This window comes from Lepus europaeus, chromosome 5, assembly GCF_033115175.1.
Source record: "Lepus europaeus isolate LE1 chromosome 5, mLepTim1.pri, whole genome shotgun sequence".
Classification (NCBI taxonomy): Eukaryota; Metazoa; Chordata; class Mammalia; order Lagomorpha; family Leporidae; genus Lepus; species Lepus europaeus.
The window spans coordinates 137,216,359-137,236,019 of NC_084831.1; the positions used below are offsets into that span (position 1 = coordinate 137,216,359).

The 19,661-nt window shown below is 38.5% G+C and overlaps 1 protein-coding gene across 17 annotated transcripts in view; it reads left to right on the top strand.

Moving 5' to 3' along the window:
- Positions 1–19,661, top strand: part of PRRC2C (proline rich coiled-coil 2C) — a 108,117-nt gene that overhangs the window by 72,201 nt on the left and 16,255 nt on the right. For 14 of the 17 annotated variants that reach the window (XM_062192762.1, XM_062192776.1, XM_062192767.1 and 11 more), the window contains exons 19-25: positions 811–1,606; positions 1,878–1,960; positions 5,880–6,065; positions 6,205–6,456; positions 8,181–8,273; positions 11,209–11,310; positions 17,766–17,967. In XM_062192762.1, the coding sequence (XP_062048746.1) occupies positions 811–1,606; positions 1,878–1,960; positions 5,880–6,065; positions 6,205–6,456; positions 8,181–8,273; positions 11,209–11,310; positions 17,766–17,967 (1,714 nt within the window). The remainder of the gene's footprint in view (positions 1–810; positions 1,607–1,877; positions 1,961–5,879; positions 6,066–6,204; positions 6,457–8,180; positions 8,274–11,208; positions 11,311–17,765; positions 17,968–19,661) is intronic. The other 3 variants (XM_062192765.1, XM_062192770.1, XM_062192774.1) reach the window with 3 other exon arrangements.

The following is a 19,661-nucleotide window of genomic DNA, read 5'->3' on the forward strand; positions in this document are numbered from 1 at the left end:
TTGAACATAATAACCCTTGGAACCAGATATTTTCAGAATTTTTTTAAGAGATTTATTTATGTATTTGAAATATTTACAGAGAGGGAGAGGCACTGGTTCATTCCCCAGATGGCCGCAATGGCCAGGGGCTGGGCTGGACCAAACCCAGGAGCCAGGAGCTTCATCCAGATTCCTGTGTGCATGCAGGGTCTAAACACCTGGGGCTTCCACTGCTTTTCTCAGGCCATTACCAGGGAGCTGGATCAGAAGTGGAGCAGCCAGGACACAAACTGGTGCCCATATGGGATGCTGGTGTCACAGGTGGCAGGTTTACCCACTATGCTACAATACTGGCCCCCTCTGTATTTTTGTTAGGAAAGTAAATAGCAAAATACATAATCCATACTCCCAAAATTAATGTTTCTGTTGTGAATATAAGTTAAGTGTAGACAACATAATATTTTTATTTATATATACATGTGTATAAATAACATGGAGACTTCTGTCAGTTCAAGTTGTTTGCTACCAAATGGATTTACTGCAAACTTCTTTTAGTTTTTGTTTTTGTTTTTGTTTTTTCCAATTTCAGAATTGTGGAAATAAAATTCTGGTCTTGTTTATTAAGAGTACATTATGCATATGTTTTTCTCCATTCATCTTGCCTTTTGTGGTTTAAAATCTAATTCGCAACATTGACATTTTTTTCCTCTATGTATACCAATTTGTTAAAGGAACTAAATTAGCTGTAGGTAGTTTTATTAGAAATTGCATTATGAACTGTTTCTTTCAGGTACATTATTTACAAAAATTATTCCCACCAATTATTTTAAGGTCTGGAACAAAAAAAATGCAAATGAAAAAGGAAGAAGTCAGACTTCTAAGCTCCCTCCAAGATTTGCCAAAAAACAAGTAACAGGGACTCAACAAGTTCAGTCTCCAGCCTCAACTTCAGCTCCAGTCCCCTCATCTCCTGCAACTACAGTTCCAGCCTCCACTATGGTTCCCATTCCTGTATCACCTGCAGCTCCAACTCCAGCCTCAACCTCAGCTCCAGTTTTAACCTCCACAGCTCCAGTTGCAGCCTCAGTTTCAATTCCAGTTCCATCTTCCACTTCAGCCATAGCCACAGTCTCTTCATCAGCCACAGCTCCAGCTCCAGCTCCAACCCCCATCCTTGTCTCTGCTTCAACACCAGCTCCTGTCCCCATTCTTGCCTCAGCTTCAATTCCCATCCTTGCTTCAGCCCTAGCACCAACTTCAGCTCCGACCACAGCCTCAGCACTCTCGGCCCCACCTGCACCAGCCATCTCAACCCCAGCTGCCCCCGTCTCAGTGCCAGCTGCCTCAGTCTCAGTTGCCCCAGCCTCATCCTCAGCCTCCACTGCGCCAGCCCAGACTCAGACACAGACCCACAAACCAGCCCAGAATCCACTGCAGGCAGCACCACAGTCTTCTAAACAGCCACCACCTTCAATTAGGCTACCTTCAGCTCAGACACCTAATGGCACAGATTACGTAGCCACAGGAAAATCCATTCAGACTCCCCAGTCACATGGCACCCTTGCAGCTGAATTATGGGATAACAAGGTGACTCCGCCCGCTGTCCTGAATGACCTCTCTAAGAAATGTAAGTGTGCATCCGACAAGTGCTTCCGCTTTATATATTCAGTAAGGTTTTTTTAGCCATCTCATTTTTTTTTTTTTTCAATAGGAAGCAGTTAATAATCCATTCTTAATTTTCTCTCTTTCCTTTATTTTTTGTTTGTTAAGAATCTCTCTTTAATGGTGATGTGAAAAGTCCTTGTTTTGATTTCTGGCTACTATCAAGAGAAAAATGCATTAGGCATTATTAGCATTAAATTTTAATGATCACTTTTCCTTTGGCTTCTTCTTTTCAGTAGGTCCCATTAGTCCACCACAACCACCTTCAGTCAGTGCATGGAATAAACCGTTAACATCATTTGGATCAACTTCATCAGAGGTAGGCATAGACTTAATGATAGCATTGGTGGGATTGATACTGGCAAGTGTTTCTCAAAAATAAACTTTATAGCATGCCTCAGAATCACTTGGAAGGCCATGAAACAGATTGCTGGACCCATACCAAAAGGTTCTGATAGCAGGTTTGGGTAAAAGCCTGAATATATTTCTAACCAGTTTCCAGTTAGTGCTAATGCAGATAGACCTCTTGAGTTTATAAGCTCTTCTTCACCTTTAACTCTTTTAAGGTTAAACATTTGTTTTCTTTCTAGTCTCAAGAAAAGACCTGTGATACAGAATATTAGTGCAATTACTGTTTCCTGGGCTTTTTAACATGTTGCAAACTCAAATACTGAGAAAGTTTAGAGGTTCACACACAGGTCATTGATTCATTATTCATTCAATGAGGAAATGTTTATTAATCACTGGCATTATACAAGATGGTGGTCTTATTTGCAACTGACAAAACTGGGTCTTGAAATAGAAAACCATAGCTTGATGGAACTTCCATTGCAGTTAAGGAGAAGCAGATAATAACATTGTATATTTGAGGGTGATCAATACAGAGGAGAAAGGCAAAGCAGGTAAGCTACATAAGGACTATCCCAGGGAATGTGGTGACAATTTAAAGTGGGGTATCAAGAAAAGGCGACTTAGCTGACATTTGAATTAAAGATTTGATGGAGTTAAGAGAGCATTTTGCGTTATTCAAGTGTCTGAGGGAAAACGATTTCCAAATCCAAAGGTATGGTGGTGTGGTTCATTGGGCTAAACCGTTGCTTATGACACTGGCACCCCACCTTTAAAAAAATACAAAGACTGGCCAGCCTTGTGGCACTCTGAGTTGAGCACTGGTTCAAGCCCAGCTCCTCTGCCTTCAATTCAGCTCCCTGCTGATGTGCCTAGGAAACCAGTGGAAGTTGGCCCCAGTGCTTGGGCCCCTACATCCACGTGGGATTTCCAGATGATGCTCTGGGCTCCTGACAGTGTGGCCATTGCAGCCATGTGGGAAGTGAACCACCAGATGGAAGATCTCTCCCTGTTTTTCTCTGTCATTTTGCCTTTCAAATAAATAAAATAAATCATGGGGGAAAAAGCTCCAGACTCAGAGAAAAAGAAATACAAAAGATATGAAACAAGAGCATTCCTGGTATGTTTGAAAAATTTAGGGAAAGCATGTGGATGGAACAAAAAGAAGAGATAGAGAATAAGTAAGTTGAAGAGCCAATAGGGAGTGGAGAGTTTTGAAAACAGAAGTGATAGGATCTGACTTCTCAGTGGTCTGCTAATATCGCAGGGCAGGAAAAAGATTAGAAGTTATGATATCATTGAATTAATGGAACGATAGCATGTAGAAGATATCATTAGATGTTATGAGAAATGGTTTCTGGATATTTGAAGATCAAGCTGACAAGATTTATTGATGGGTTAAATATCAGGTATGAGAAAAAAAATTGAAAGTCCAAAATTTTGTCATCTGAAGGAAAAAAATTCCCATCTGTTGAGTGTGAAGTTAGAAATGGATCAAGTTTGGGACAGAGAATTAAGGGAGTTAGGGGACATATTAGAGTTAAGATGTTCATTACACATCTGTGTGGAAATGTCAAGTAGGTATATGAGTCTGTAGTATGAAAGAGACTGTCTAGTTTATAGATAAAAATTTAAAAGTCATTAGTATATAAATGTTACCAGTAAGGAAGAACTATGGAAGAGGTTAGAAAAAGAAGAGAATAAAAAATTAAGCCTTGGGCTTTCTAACTCAGGGAAATGTAGGAGATGAGATACTAAACGATTAGTGTCCTAAAAGCCAGGTGAAAATAAAATTTAATGAAGAATGCCTGGGTGTTTCAGATTTTCCTATAGGATGGGAAGTTAGCAACGTGGAGGTTAACAACTGACAAGGGCAGTGTTGGTGGAATAGTAGGTGCAGAAGTCTAGTTAAAGTGAATTTAAGAAAAATACTGAAGGAAAGATGAGCTTTCAGTCATCATGCTACATAACAATGAAATTGTCCAAAGTATTATATTGTCCAGAGATGTCATAGCCTTCTTAGTTTATCTAAGTATACTCCACAATGTTTGCCCAGTGAGATTGCCCAGCCTTGTATTTCTCAGAATGTATCCTCAGAGTTAAGCAGCACATGACCATATGTGCTATAAAGGGGTACAGAGAAGCATTACATGAAGATTATGTTTGAGAGGGGTTTTTTTCCTTCATAGATATCTTTCTGCTACCTTCTACGCCCACTCTGTTACAGTGATCTTGAGTAGGCCTCATGGTCTTTAATGTTAAAAGTTCCTTGGATAACTCTGTATGATCAAAATCAAGAGTCACTATATTCAGTTTTTAAGAACCTTAATTTATTTTTTTCTTCTGCTTGTTGGTCTTGGCATTATGGTTGTTCTTAAACAACCTTGCTTACATACAAATTTCAGTGTATAAAGGACAGAGTGGAAAGTTTCGTTTGCTGTCTTTGTTGCTCAGTTGCAAGAATTTATTTACAGGCATTCTACAAGTTTGCAGTGGTAAAAGGATGTTTACGCTTATCTTCACCTTATCTCATTTTTCTTTTACATTTTCTTTAGCCTCTTTCTGTTTATGCTCTCTGGATAGAAGATGATTTTTCATGAATGTTGTATGTGACTTTGGAGTTTTCCTTCATGATGAAATTTTGGATTAGCAAAATTGACATTTGACAGGATGGAAAGAATTCTCTAGTGAGATATTTTCTTCAATGACTCTAGAGAAGTAGAATTCTAAATGATTATTATTATATCTAATGCTATGACTGTTAGTTATGCCAAATGGGCTCAAGATTGGTATGATAATATAGTCTGAACTTTGTTATCATTCTCAGGATGTAATAGGCTCTTTTGATAATAACTGCATTTATACTTAGAAAAATATTTTAAAAAGAATTTCATCACTGAATAAAGTTAATATTAATTTTTGTTCTATTAATATATATCATATTTGCTTATATTGGAAGGTGAATATTTAAATATTTAAAAATGAATCTGGTGGTGTTATGGCACAGAGGGTTAAACTGGTTTGGGATGCCCACTTCCCAAATTAATGTGCCAGTTTGAGCCCCAGAATTTCTATCCAGCTTCCTGCTACCATGCCTAGGGAGCAACAAATGATTGCCCATATACTTGGGCCTCTGCCACCCACCTGGGAATACCAGGGGTGGCTTTATTGTCTCCTGACTTTGGCTGTTGCAAGCATTTGGAGAGTGAAGCACAAATTGAAGGTGTCTCTTCCCTTCTTACTTTGCCTTTCAAATAAATAAATAAATAAAACTTATACAAAAAAATATATTTGAATTGCATGCCTTATACTGTTGACATTCTTAAACGGATATAATATTAACTGTATACATTATGTTTGGAACATCAAGTTCAAGGATGCCAAAAATGATATGAAGTGATAATTCAGTTAGTAGACCAAAGCCTACTTTGAACTACAAAACCAGTTTTATGTTTTTGTTTGTTTTTACATGAAAAGATTTAAGTTAACTGTAACAAAGCCCATATCATCTTTTGCAAACTACTAAGAAGTAGGTAGTTCTGGTATTGCTTATCCTTCTCTTCTTTTTATTTATCTGTTTTATTGTGTATTTGTGGCTTTTACATTTGTTTTAAGTGATCAGATAATTTGAAGGCATAATTTGCCTGTAATCACACTTATGAGAGACAGGACTTTAAAAACTTCAGTCTGGTCATAGTTTTCATTTTACCATTTGTTTTCTAACATAAATCAAGAGTAGTTAAGGGAAGGTTCTCCTAAAACATAATCAATGTCAATTTATCTCAGTTAATATGTATAGCTCCAAACCTCCTGTCAAATCTGAAAGTCTGTTTTCTTTGATAACAATATTTTTTATAACAATTTAATGATACTAAATATTATTTTACAAGGGAACAAAGAATGGTCAAGACAGTGGAGTTGAAATTGGAATTGACACTATTCAATTCGGTGCTCCAGCTTCAAATGGGAATGAAAATGAGGTTGTTCCTGTGCTTTCGGAAAAATCTGACAAAATACCTGAACCAAAAGAGCAGCGCCAGAAGCAGCCACGGGCAGGACCTATCAAAGCCCAGAAGGTAAATATAATTCATAATCTATGTTGAATTTCATGAAAACCGTTAACACATGGTAAGCAGATAAGTTTTTAAATTGAGTTGGTTTTTTTAACGAATTTTCTTTATTGTGATGCATTTTTGTCATAAACATTGACTTCAGCTTCCAGATTTGAGTCCAGTAGAAAACAAAGAACATAAACCTGGTCCTATTGGAAAGGAACGTTCATTAAAAAATAGAAAAGTGAAAGACGCCCAACAGGGGGAGCCAGAGGGACAGGAGAAGCCAAGCTCTACTACCATCAGAAGCACAGATCCTTCCACCACGAAGGAAACCAAAGCAGTCTCAGAAATGTCTACTGATATAGGGACCATGATCTCTGTATCATCTGCAGAATATGGCACAAATGCAAAGGTGAGCAACATGCCATGATCTTCAGTTCATTTGATATGCTTGCTTATGAAATGAATGACAACATTATCAGTGTGTGGTGTTTTTTTTTGTTTGTTTGTTTGTTTGTTTTCTTTTTTTTTTTTCTTTTTTTATCTGAGATGTATGCATTACAGCCTGTGGGTTATTTCTATAGAAATTGTATTTTGTGGTATACTTACATAATATAGAATTCTTTATAAAAAGTTAATTTTTTGTAGAAACTTATTTCTGAATTACTTGAGTAGCTCAAAGTGTGATTTTTCTGTGCAAGATTGAAATATTTCTCGTGGGTTTATAGGCTTAAAAAGAATGGCTCTGTATTTTATTAATAATAGAGTTATATGGGTTGTCTTTTACACTTTTGTGATTTCAATATCCAGAAATAAGCTAAACTTTTAGTGACTGCAGTCATGGTTGAAACAGATCACAGTTCTTTGGTTGAGTATTAGAGAGTGTAGACTTGTACTTAGGATCCACATTGAATGAAAGATTTTTTTTTTCTTTTTTAGATTTATTTATTTTACTTGAAAGATTTATGTATTTTACAATTCAAATATTTATTTATTTTACTTGAAAGAGTTACTGAGAGGGGAGTAAGAGAGAAAATCTTTGATCTGCTGATTCACTCCCCAAATGCTGTCAACAGGGCTGGGCCAGGCCAAAGCCATGAGCCAGGAGCTTCTTCTGGGTTTGCCACATGGAGACAGGGGCTCAAACACTTGGGCTATCTTCTGCTGATTTCCCAGGCACATTACTAGGAAGCTGGATGGGAAGTGGAGTAGCCAGGACATGACCCGCCCATATGGGATACCAGCATTGCAGACAGCAGCTTTACCCTCTATGCCACAGCGCCAGCCCCAAAAGATGTAGTTCTTTAAAAAAAAAAAACTATACCCTATTTCCATGGGATCAACCAAGTACAGATCAAAAACATTATAAAAGTTGTTTCTATAGTATACATGTATTTTTCCCTTGATGTTATTTCCAGAAAAATTCAGTATACAACTATTTACATAGTGTTTACACTATATTAGGCATGATAAGTAACCTAAAGGTAATTTAATGTATTTGGAGATACATGAGTATAACATGCAAATTGCTATTTTACTTATCTGCCATACTTATCTGGGACATAAGCTGAGAAAAAAAGGAAGTGGGACTCTTAAATGAATTAATATTTTTCTCTTTTTAATTGCTGTACAACTGAATTCATGCAAGTAAAAATTTATGTGAACCAACTTTACCATACTCATATTTAAAGAAAAAAAATCATGATGATAAACCTAATTTGTTATGTATGAGAACTAAGATTTTGATATTTTTGCTTATCTGTATCATTTTTATTTTGAAGAATAACAAATAAGTAGTTGGCAGCAAGCTATAGATTGAGTATAAGAAGCACATCAAAAAATTTTTAATAACATAAAAATAAGATACTTGGTATTATTGACAACCTCCCAGCACTGTGCAGTGCATTTTTTTAAAAGTGCTGGAGCTCAGTCAGCAACAGTTAATGTTGCCTTTGATGGTGGGTCTATGTTGTATTATCCCATTAGTAGATAAATCAGTATTTGAGTGACTTGAGTTTTAAGGTCTGCTCTCTCCTCCTGCTTTTTTCCAAAACAAATTTTACAGCTATTAGGCTGTCATTAGAAAGTGAACCATTAATTCAGTTTGAAACATATTTCTCTATTACTACTCCACAGGAGTCTGTAACAGACTATACTACACCTTCTTCTTCTCTGCCTAACACTGTGGCTACTAATAATGCAAAGATGGAGGATACTTTGGTTAATAATGTAAGTAATCAATCTGAGGTGTGGAGTTTAGTAAGGAGCATGGCTGTTGCTGTCTGGTACCTTAATAACAGCTGGGTTTTTTTGTTTATTCCTTGAAAGCCATCACATTTCCATTTAAGATCAAGGCTTATTGTGCTTAGTTTGGATTTCATAAGTACTAATCCTATTAACCTGGTTTTGGGGGAGAATTTTTGTCCTTAGTTCTCAAATTCTACAAATTCAGCATTTTACTTGGTTTGTATTTCTATTAAACAAAGCTTTTTGATAGTGTACTGAAATCTTACTTATTAAATATAATGAGAATTAGCATTTTAAAACAAAACATTTCTAAAAAATCATGTTTCTTAAATTTCTTATGTATATAAAATTTTACACATATATATTAGACCATAACAATATTCCTATGTTGAATATTGAGCTATAGTTTGTAAGTAAGTACTCAGAAACTCTTAAATATCCGAATGTAAGGTGATACTAAACCATGTTGTAAATTAAGCCTTATTTTCCCAGAACAACTATAATTTAAGATTGTCTTACCAGTTAGTGGAGTTTATTTTTCCTAGTTTGCTGACTGATATAAAATTGTAAGTTCAAAAGTGTTAGGCAACTAGTTAAAGTGTAATTTAAAATAATATTTTAGAAGGTATTCATATGGTCCTTGTTTGCAAAGCTAGTATGGTAACTATTTGGTAAGTTTTTCTTTTTTAAATATAGTCCTCTGCAGTAAGCAAAAGCTATTGTTCAAGAAATATTGGTCCTTTATTATTATTATTACTTTGGAAAGAGTTGGCAGTGGGGAGAGAGATCTTCATCCACTTGTTTTCTCCTCAAATGGCTGCAACGGCCAGGGCTGGGACAGGCCAAAACCAGGAACCAGGAGCTTCATCTAGGTCTCCCATTTAGATAGCAGGGGCCCAAGAACTTGGGCCGTCTTCTGCTTTGCCATGCCTTTAGCAGGAAGTTGGATTGGAAATGGAACAGCCAGAACACAACCAGCATCGCAAGCAGCAGTTTTACCTGCTACACTACAATGCTGGCCCCTTTCGTCATTCTTTTAAAACATCTTTTACATATAAATATTTAAAAATCTCTTGTAAAGGACTTTATCATTTTGAGTATAAAAGTCTTGATTTTTTTTTCCTTCTCACATTTTTCCCTCATGCTATCTATTCTTCCCTTTAGCATCAAGTGTATGGAATTTTAGAAAGGTAAAGATGCGTTGAGGGTCACTTAATCTGGTTTTTGTAGTGCTTAGGCAAAAGTGTAGGAGGGAACCATATACTTGGTGATAGCTTTCTGAGAGTTGATTAATACAATTTGTCCAATTTTTCAGATGTCATAAAATTTCACTTTGTGTGCCAAATCTATCTTTGCTCCACATACCTTGACTTAATGGAAAACTTAAAGAAAAAAAGGCTTCCTTTCTGTTTAAGTGCTGATTTTATTATTTAGATTAACAAATATTGAATAGTTTATACAGTAATTTTGGTGTCTTTTTCTCATTTAAAAAATATATTCATAAGCTCTTTTTCAAAAACACACATACTACTTTTGGCCAATCTACCTGCTATAAATATAAAGTATGAAATATGAGTAAGAAAGTAAAAACACTTCAGAACCCTTTAAAGTCATGTGGTCTATGTAGATGAGCATTTTTTAATGGTTTCTGTATTAACTGTAAGGTTAATTAATATAAGGGCTTGAAGACTGATAACTAGTAGAGGAATTCTCACATATAAATGTGTCCAGGGTACATAAGTATTTGCGAGCAGAAAAACAGTTTGAGTCAGGGATATTGATAAATGATTATCAGTTTGGAATTATTTCAGTGTTGCTGACTTATGCCAAATGAGAGGTAATTGTAAATTTAATATAGTACTGACAACACATGTCCTATGTGGGAAATTTTCATTTGGAATTGTTCTTTTCTTTCTTTCATTAGTGTGGGGCTTCCGTTTTATAGATAGAACTTTTGTGTTTCTAAAAATTATACTTGAAAATGATTTTTCCCCCTCAGGCTTAGTAGTATACTTTTATGGTCCTAACTGATAATGTCTGGTATTACCCAGTATTACAATGGTTATTTATCTTGAATGTCTTGAAGATTTAAATCTAGGTGGTCTTTTTTATTATTATACCCCAACTACTTTCAAGATTTAGAAGAATGTCTATGCTATTACAGACCTCTGAGCAACTAAGTGAACCATTAAAAGCAAACATATAAGAGTACATAGTTCTAGGGCCTTAGAAACAAATAATAAAAAAAATAGATTGGTAGTGAGTTTCTGTATCTTTCAGTTTCTAACCTATTTGCCATGGACGTTTTATTACTGTCGAAACAACAACCTAGTGTAGCAAGGTGAGAGGAATAGTCTGCCTTCCTTCCAGGATTACCTTTCTGCTTGAATCTAATTATGAAAAAGTAGACTTTTGAAGGAGAGATCCAGTTTCTCATACCATCACTGTCCTAATAACAATCTCTGTTAGATATGTGGATCCCTCTCAAATATGTATGGTAAGATTCCTCAGAACTTCACAAAAAGTAGCTCCATAGACCACCAACATCATTAATACATGGAAGATTGTTTGAAATATAAAACTTCAGGCCCTAACCCAGATCCACTGAATTGGAATCTGCATTTTTACAATATCTCCAAATTATTTGTGCACACATTAAAATATGACCAGCACCACATCTTATATTTAGAGTGTTCTTTCTGCTAATTTATACATTAAAATGCAATATTTGTCTTCAAAAGTTCTACATACTTGTCAGTTGCTATAACCACAGTATAAACTCAAAAGTAGTCAGAGATACTTAAGTTGGCTCTGATAAATAATGACCACCACCCTCAAGAGTCCTTTAGCATTATCTTTCATGGGGCTTTTGTAGCAGATTTAGTTAGATTGTGATATGTGTTACCTGCCTTTTCAGGTGCCCCTGCCTAACACCCTACCCCTCCCTAAGAGGGAGACCATACAACAGAGCTCGAGCCTCACTTCAGTTCCTCCCACTACTTTCAGCCTCACCTTCAAGGTATGTACTTACACCCATCTCTAAGGGCCCTTAACTATTGCATGCAAGGGGATTTAAGTTAACAATATGTTTTTTGTATCTTAACTACTTTTATGTGGTCAGCAACAATACTAAGATGAGGAAATAGTAATACTACATTATACCTTGGAAATGTATTAGCTTGTAAGAAGCACTTAGCAGTACTTGATATCCTTAGATTTAAAGTGAGACCTCTTACATTTGTGATTTTGTCTTAAAAGTACAATATATATATATATATATATTCTGTATTTGTTCTGAATGTCTCTTAAAGATCCTTCATTTCTGTATATATTAGTTATAATACCAACTTGGTATTACATTTTTATTTGTTAGTCCTATCCTAGCTATTAGTAATGGTAAGGAAGTTGGGTTTTTTTTCCCTTTCTTTAAATCAGGTATGAATTGAATGAATGCAATATAGTTCCTATTTTATAAGAATGTAGTTGATTAATACAAGTATACTTTATATGCAAAATCAGGAAATTTTTAATTTTTTTCAATAATATATTTACAAATTTATTAATTTGAAAGGCATAGATAGAAAGAGATTGATATTCTATCCACTGATTCACTCTCCACATGGCTGCAATAGCCAGGGCTGGGCCAGACCAAAGCCAGGAGCTAGGAGCTTCTTCCAGGTCTCTTATGTATGTGCAGGGGCCCAAATAGTTGGGCTATCTCTGCTGCTTTCCCAGGCACATTAGCAGGGAGCTAGATTGGAAGTGGAGCAGCAGGAACTTTAACTGGTGCCCATATGGGATGCTGGTGCTGCAGGCAAAGGTTTTTTTAGTACTTTTTTTATGTCCAGAAATTGTTTATAATTATGAGCTATATTAGTGCAAGTTGAGTTATTTGAGGGTATTTTAAATCAATTGTCAACCTCAAGATTAGTCTGTAGTTAATAAAAAGTAGAAACATGGAATTAGGTGAGAATTTTGTTTAACTGCATTTATTGATTTCATTGGTGCTCTATTCAGAGTCTAGGCAAAAACAGTTCTTGACCACTGTTACAGCAGGGACTCCTAAGGTTTCACTGGTTTATGATGAATCTCTTTGGCAGTGTTCAGGAGTGTAGATGAGGGAAAATTGAGTTGTTCTATTATGTGGCCAAAGTTCACTTTTGGACTCTTTGCAGTTGAGTACCCAGCCTCCTAATCACTTCTCCATGTTCCTCCTCGCCTTCTTTATAAGAGACTTCATAACTACACCTTTGAGATTATATAATTTTTTTTATTTGAAAGGCAGATTTACAGAGAAAGAGATCTTCCATACGCAGTTCCACTCCTCAAATGGCTAAAAATGGTCAGGGCTATTCCAAGCTGGAGCCAGGAGCTTCATCCGGGTCTCCCATATGGGTAACAGAGGCCCAAGCACTAGGACCATCTTCAACTGCTTTTCCCAGGTCATTAGTATGGAACTGAATTGGAAGTTAAGCAAACAGTACTAAAACCATGCCCATATAGGATGCTGGCATTGTAAGCAGCTACTTAACTACCTATGCCACAATGCCAGCTCCAAGATTATATAATTTTTTTAAAATATTTATTTATTTATTTATTTGAAAGTCAGAGTTACACAGAGATAGAAGGAGAGCCAGAGAGAGAAATAGAGGTCTTTCATCTGTTGGTTCACTCCCCAATTGGCCGCAATGGCCGGAGATGCCCTGATCCGAAGCCAGGAACCAGGAGCTTCTTCCGGGTCTCCCATATGGATGCAGGGGCCCAAGGACTTTGGTCATTCACCTGCTTTCCCAGGCCACAACAGAGAGCTGGATCAGAAGTGGAGCTGCCGGAACACAAACCAGCACCCATATGGGATGCCGGCACTGCAAGCAGCAGCTTTACCCACTACGCCACAGCACTGGCCCCAAGATTATGTAATTTTATAAGACAAAAACCTCTTCTCTGTGTCACTTCTGTCTTTCCCCAGTCGTTACTGTGCATTGCCAATTCCTGTTTGGCCTTTGCTGTTGTTTTTCCAATTGAATGACTCTCAATCTGTGTTCTTTACTTTGTATTATGATTTATATGGTTTTCATCATTATACTATTAAGACAATAATCAGATTTCATATAAGCATTTTAATGTCATCTTTAATTATTTTCAAGCCACTTGTTAATTCAATGGAATACTCGCTCATTGTTGCCTTTAACTTATTTTTAACACTTCAAGAAAGTATAATGGGGGCCAAAGATGTGGAACAGCAGGTTAAAACCCTGACTTGAAGTACGGACATCCCATATGAGTGCGGACATCCCATATGAGTGCCAGTTCAAGTCCTGGTTGCTCCACTTCCAAACCAGCTCCCTGCTAATGCCCCTGGGAAAGCAGTAGAAGATGGCCCAAGTCCCAGAACAAGCTCCTAGCTCCTGGCTTCAGATAGGTTCAGCTGCGGCCATTGTGGCTATTTAGGGAGTGAACCAGTGGATGGAAGACCTATCTCTCTGTGTCTCTACCTCTCTGTAACTCTGTCTTTCAAATTAATAAATCTTTTTTTAAAAAAAGATAATATGTACATTTAGAATTCATATAAATTTAAATTGCCTTTGCTTAAATCCTTCTAGAGTATTCTGACATCTGTCTTGCTTTAGTGATAGATGAAGAATGGACAGTTTCTCCTGTCTTTGACATTATATTTGCCAGTTGAAAAAAATGAGCATAGTTATAGAATTGGAATTTTTAGCTTCCTTGAATTCCCATAAATATGTTTCTTGCTGCTTAACAAATCAAATTAAGTTGATTATTTATGCCCTATATATTTTACAAAATTAAGTACAACAGTTTATATGCTTGCAACACAGGTAAATTAATACAGTAGATATTGCACTTGGCCGGCGCTGTGGCTTAACAGGCTAATCCTCCGCCTTGTGGCACCGGCACACCGGGTTCCAGTCCCGGTTGCCCCTCTTCCAGGCCAGCTCTCTGCTATGGCCCAGGAAGGCAGTGGAGGATGGCTCAGGTCCTTGGGCCCTGCACCCACATGGGAGACCAGGAGAAGCACCTGGCTCCTGGCTTCGGATCAGCGCGATGAGCCGGCCGCAGCGGCCATTGGAGGGTGAACCAACAGCAAAGGAAGACCTTTCTCTCTGTCTCTCTCTCTCTCACTATCCACTCTGCCTGTCAAAAAAAAAAATAGATATTGCACTCCAAAATTGCTGTAAGCCACAAAATTTCAGGTGTACAAGTAAATTTTATTATTGCCAACTTTTTCTTTTTCTTTCTTTTTTTAAGATTCATTTATTTATTTGAGTGAAAGAGTTGCAGAGAGGGAGATTGGTCTGAGCTGAGCCAATCCAAAGATGGGAGCCAGGAACTTCTTACGGGTCTCCTACATGGTTGTCAGGAGCCCAAGTACTTGGGCCATCTTCCGCTGCATTTCCATGCCATTACCAGGGACCTGGATTGGAAGTGGAGCAGCCAGGACTTAAACTGGTACCCATATGGGATGCTGGTGGTACAGGCAGAGGCTTAACTTACTATACCACAGCATAGGCCCCAAAGTTGGTTTTATTTTAAAATAAAATGCATGTGATGTCAATGTTATTATGGTTTTATTGTGATATGATGTCTGTTTTTAAAGGAATTCAGAGTAAAATATGTGCTATTTAAAAGTTGAAACTTTAAAACTTAAACTTCAAGAACCCATAAATTTCCTAACAATGATGTTAAAAATACTACCTCTCGGGGCCATTGCTGTGGCTCAGTAAGTTAAGCTGCCACCTACAGCACCAGCATCCCATATAGGCTCCAGTTTATGTTGCAGCTGCTCCACTTCTAATTCAGCTCCCTGCTAACGCACCTGGGAAAGTAACAAATGATTGCCCAAGTGCTTGGGTACCTGTACCCATGTGAGAGACCAGGATGAGGCTCCTGGCGCCTGTCTTTTGTGGCCATTTGGGGAGTGCATACCAGCAGTTGGAAGATCTCTCTCTGTGTCTCTTCTTCTCTCTTTAACTGCCTTTCAGGTAAACAAATCTAAAATAAATAAATATATATATTTTTTTATATACACACACACATATATTTTCATATATATATATATATATACATATATATATATATATATATATATATATAAAGTAACCTCACATAAGACATAACCTCTGCTGGCTCACTCCCCAGATGGCCACAACTGCCAGGTCTGGGCCAGGCTAAAGCCAAGAACCAGAAACTACAACTTGTTGTCCCACATGGATGACAGAGACCCAAGCACTTGGGGCATCTTCTGCTGCCTTCCCAGGCATATTAGCAGAAAACTGAGTTGGAATCAGAGCAGCCAGTATGAAATGATAACATTACAAAAAGCAGCTTCATGTACTTCACCAAAATGCCAGCCCCCATAACTAGATCTTGTTAGATATCTTGAATTTGCCTCTTAGCCCATTATTCTGACTAGTAATGCCAAAAACATCAGAATCAATTTATCTGTTCCTTTCTTTTTAAAGTAGCTTCATAATATTTAAGTATCTAATCTGTGCTGTTTACTGCAGTGTCCATTCATTATATGTATTGAGCCTCTGAAATGTGGCTAGTCCAAATAGAGGTGTGTTGTTAAGTGTAAAATAAAATAAAGGCTGTATCCAAACTTTTGACCAACTTAAATCATTTTAAATTTTAATTTAATTAAATGATATAAAATGTCTCAATTTTACATTGATTTGTTTTAATTATAATATAGATTTATTGGACTGAATAAGATGTTATTTTAAGATTCATTTAATTTATTTGAGAATGTGACACTTAGAGGGAGAGAACTTTAATCTGCTGGCTCACTACCCAAATGACCTCAACAGCCAGAGCTAGGTCCAGGCCAAAGCCAACAGCTGGAGTTCCATCCTGCTCTCCCACATAAGTGGCAGGGGGCCCAAATAGTTGAGCCGTCTTCCTCTGCTTTCCCAGGTGCATTAGCAGGGAACAAGATTGGAAGCAGAACAGTGGGAACTCAAACCAGCGCTCTGATTTGGGATGCCGGCATTGCAGCTGGCAGCCTAACCCTCTGCGCCACAACACCGGCCCCTGTTACCAAAATTAACATTGCCTCTTTAATTTTTAAAGTATGACTACTAGAAAATTTAATTTACACAGCTTACATTTGTACACGTGCTGAACATTGCTCAGTAGTGCTGCTCTACATAGATTGAAATAAGACATGCTTCTTTTAAGAATCTGCCAGACTATAGCTAAAACCAGAAACCACAGCTGTAGCCAGGACCTAAAATTCTGGATGTGAAATGAGAAGTGTTTCTGTTGCACCCAGACCTATCTGGTTATGTTGCCTCTTAGAACACAGGGCATGAAACAGCCACCAAAACCTGGCCTGCCACCTGCCATTTCAGAAGTGTTGTTTTGTTTTGTTTTGTCTTAAGATTTATTTGTTTATTTGAAAGTCAGAGTCACACAGAGAGAAGGAGAGGCAGAAAGAGAGAGAGGTCTTCCATCCACTAATTCACTCCCCAGTTGGCTGCAATGGCTGGAGCTGCACCAGTCTGAAGCCAGAAGCTTCTTCTTGGTCTTCCTGCACGCGGGTTTAAGGACCCAAGAACTTGGGCCATCTTCTGCTGCTTTCCCAGGCCTGAGCAGAGAACTGGATTGGAAGTGGAGCGGCCAGGACTTGAACTGGTACCCATATGGGGTGCTAGCACTGTAGGCGGCGGCTTTGCTCACTACGCCACAGTGCAGCCCCAAGAAGTATTTTCTTAAAGAGAAAGAATGGAGGGAGTGAGAATTCCTGAAGATCTTTCCTACTAGAGTCAGAGCTTTCTGTTAGTCCTTAAGGGGGCATGGTATTTCCTTCTCTTATTTTCTGCTTGGGGAAGGGGATTGTGATTCAACAGTACAGGAGCTGTGATGTTTAGTTCACTAACCTGATTTTCAGTGCCATCAGCAGTTCAACAAATTCTCTGCAGAAACAGAATTAAATCCCCACTGCCTTTCAGTTTGTACAAAGGAGCACATAAAAGATTTGAAAGTTCTAGGGTCTTTATATATATATGTAAAGGTTTATTTATTTGAAAGGTAGAGTTACAGAGAAGCAGAGAGAATCTTCAGCCCACTGGTTCACTCCACATATGGCCACAATTGCCAGAGCTGGGTACATCCAGGAGCCAGGAGCTTCCTCTGGGTCTCTTCCATGCAGGTTTCAGGGATCCAGGCACTTGAGGCATCTTCTGCTGCTTTCCCAGTACATAGCAGAGAGCTGGATCGGAAGTGGAGCAGCCAGAACTTGAACCGGCACCCACATGGGATGCCTACACTGCAGGCGGCAGCATTATCCACTATACCACATCGCCCGCCCCGTCTTGTTCTTTATGGTTTTGAAAGATTATATTTGGAATTTAAATAGTCACACACATTTGTGTGTGTGTGTGTGTGTGTATATAGTCTGTATTGACTGTTTTTTTCTTTTTGTTTCATCAAATGTCCATTTTATTGTAGATGGAATCTGCACGCAAGGCATGGGAGAATTCTCCAAATGTAAGGGAAAAAGGATCTCCAGTAACTTCCACAGCACCTCCAATTGCAAGTGGAGTGAGCAGCAGTGCCAGTGGACCAAGCACTGCCAATTACAATTCGTTCTCAAGTGCATCAATGGCTCAGATTCCTGTCGCTTCAGTCACTCCTACAACATCATTATCAGGTAGAACTTTTTTGTACCTTTCCTTTAAATATCTTAAATTATTTAAAATTTGTTGTGATCTTCTGTTTGCTACCCCTGCCTCAGAGTGTTAAGTAGGAGTCTGTGTTGTGGCACAGTGGGCTAAGCTGCCAACTCTGCTGCCAGTATTACATATGCATATAAATATCAGTTCAAGTTCTGGCTGCTCCACTTCCAATTCAGCTCCCTAATTTGAACCTTGGAAGGTAGGGGAAGCCGACCCAAGTGCCTGGGCCCTTGCCAACCATGTGGGAGGACCCAGATAAAGTTCCCAACTCCTAGCTTTGGGCCTGGCCTAGCCCCAGCCATCGGGGCCATTTAGGGAGTGAACCAGCAGATGGAAGATACATTTCTTTCTCTATCTCTTGCACTATCAAATAAAATTTTTAAAAGCAAAGTTGTTATTTACGAAGATTTAAGATTTTGCATCTTTGCCGCATCTACTGTGAGAATGAAGACCATTCTCAGCAATCAGACTGTCGACATCCCAGAAAATGATGACATCAGTCTGAAGGGGCGCACAGTCATTGTGAAGGGGCCCAGAGGAACCCTGCTGAGGGACTTCAATCACATCAATGTGCAACTCAGTCTCCTGGGAAAGAAAAAGAAGAGGCTCCGGGTTGACAAATGGTGGGGAAATTGAAAGGAACTGGCAACTGTTCGCACGATCTGTAGTCATGCACAGAATGTGATCAAGGGGGTCACACTGGGCTTCCATTACAAGATGAGGTCTGTGTATGCTCACTTCCCCATCAACGTGGTTATTCAAGAGAACGGGTCTCTTGTTGAAATCGGACATTTCTTTTTTTTTGACAGGCAGAGTGGACAGTGAGAGAGACAGAGAGAAAGGTCTTCCTTTTACCGTTGGTTCACCCTCCAATGGCCGCCGCGGTAGGCGCGCTGCGGCCGGCGCACCACGCTGATCCGAAGCCAGGAGCCAGGTGCTTCTCCTGGTCTCCCATGGGGTGCAGGGCCCAAGCACTTGGGCCATCCTCCACTGCACTCCCTGGCCACAGCAGAGAGCTGGCCTGGAAGAGGGGCAACCGGGACAGGATCGGTGCCCTGACCGGGACTAGAACCCGGTGTGCCGGCACCACAAGGTGGAGGATTAGCCTAGTGAGCCGCGGCGCTGGCCGAAATCGGACATTTCTTGGGTGAAAAATACATCCGAAGGGTTCGGTTGAGGCCAGGTGTTGCCTGTTCAATGTTTCAAGTCCAGAACTATGAATTAGTGGTTGAAGAAAATGACACTGAATTTGTTTCAAATTCAGCTGCTTTGATTCAGCAGGCAACAACAGTTAAAAATAAAGATATCAGAACATTTTTGGATGGTATCTATGTCTCTGAAAAAGGAACAGTTCAGCAGGCTGATGAATAAGACCTAAAAGTTGTCCGGCTACAGAAACAAGAACCCAGATTGTGTCTTGTGGTATTTTAATAATGCAATAAAATACTATTGATTTGAAAAAACAAAAAAAAAAGATTTTGCATGAGGTACTTACAAGCTATTTTTTAAAGCCAGTGTTACTCCTCTCCTCTGCAGTTTCCCAGTTGTGGTTTGCCAAATACTTACCTACTGATGGCTACTAAAACAGATTTTGCTAGATCTCTCTCCTAACCCCTACCACAAATTATAGATACTAAAGAGTAATCGATTAAAGTTATTTTCCTCAAAG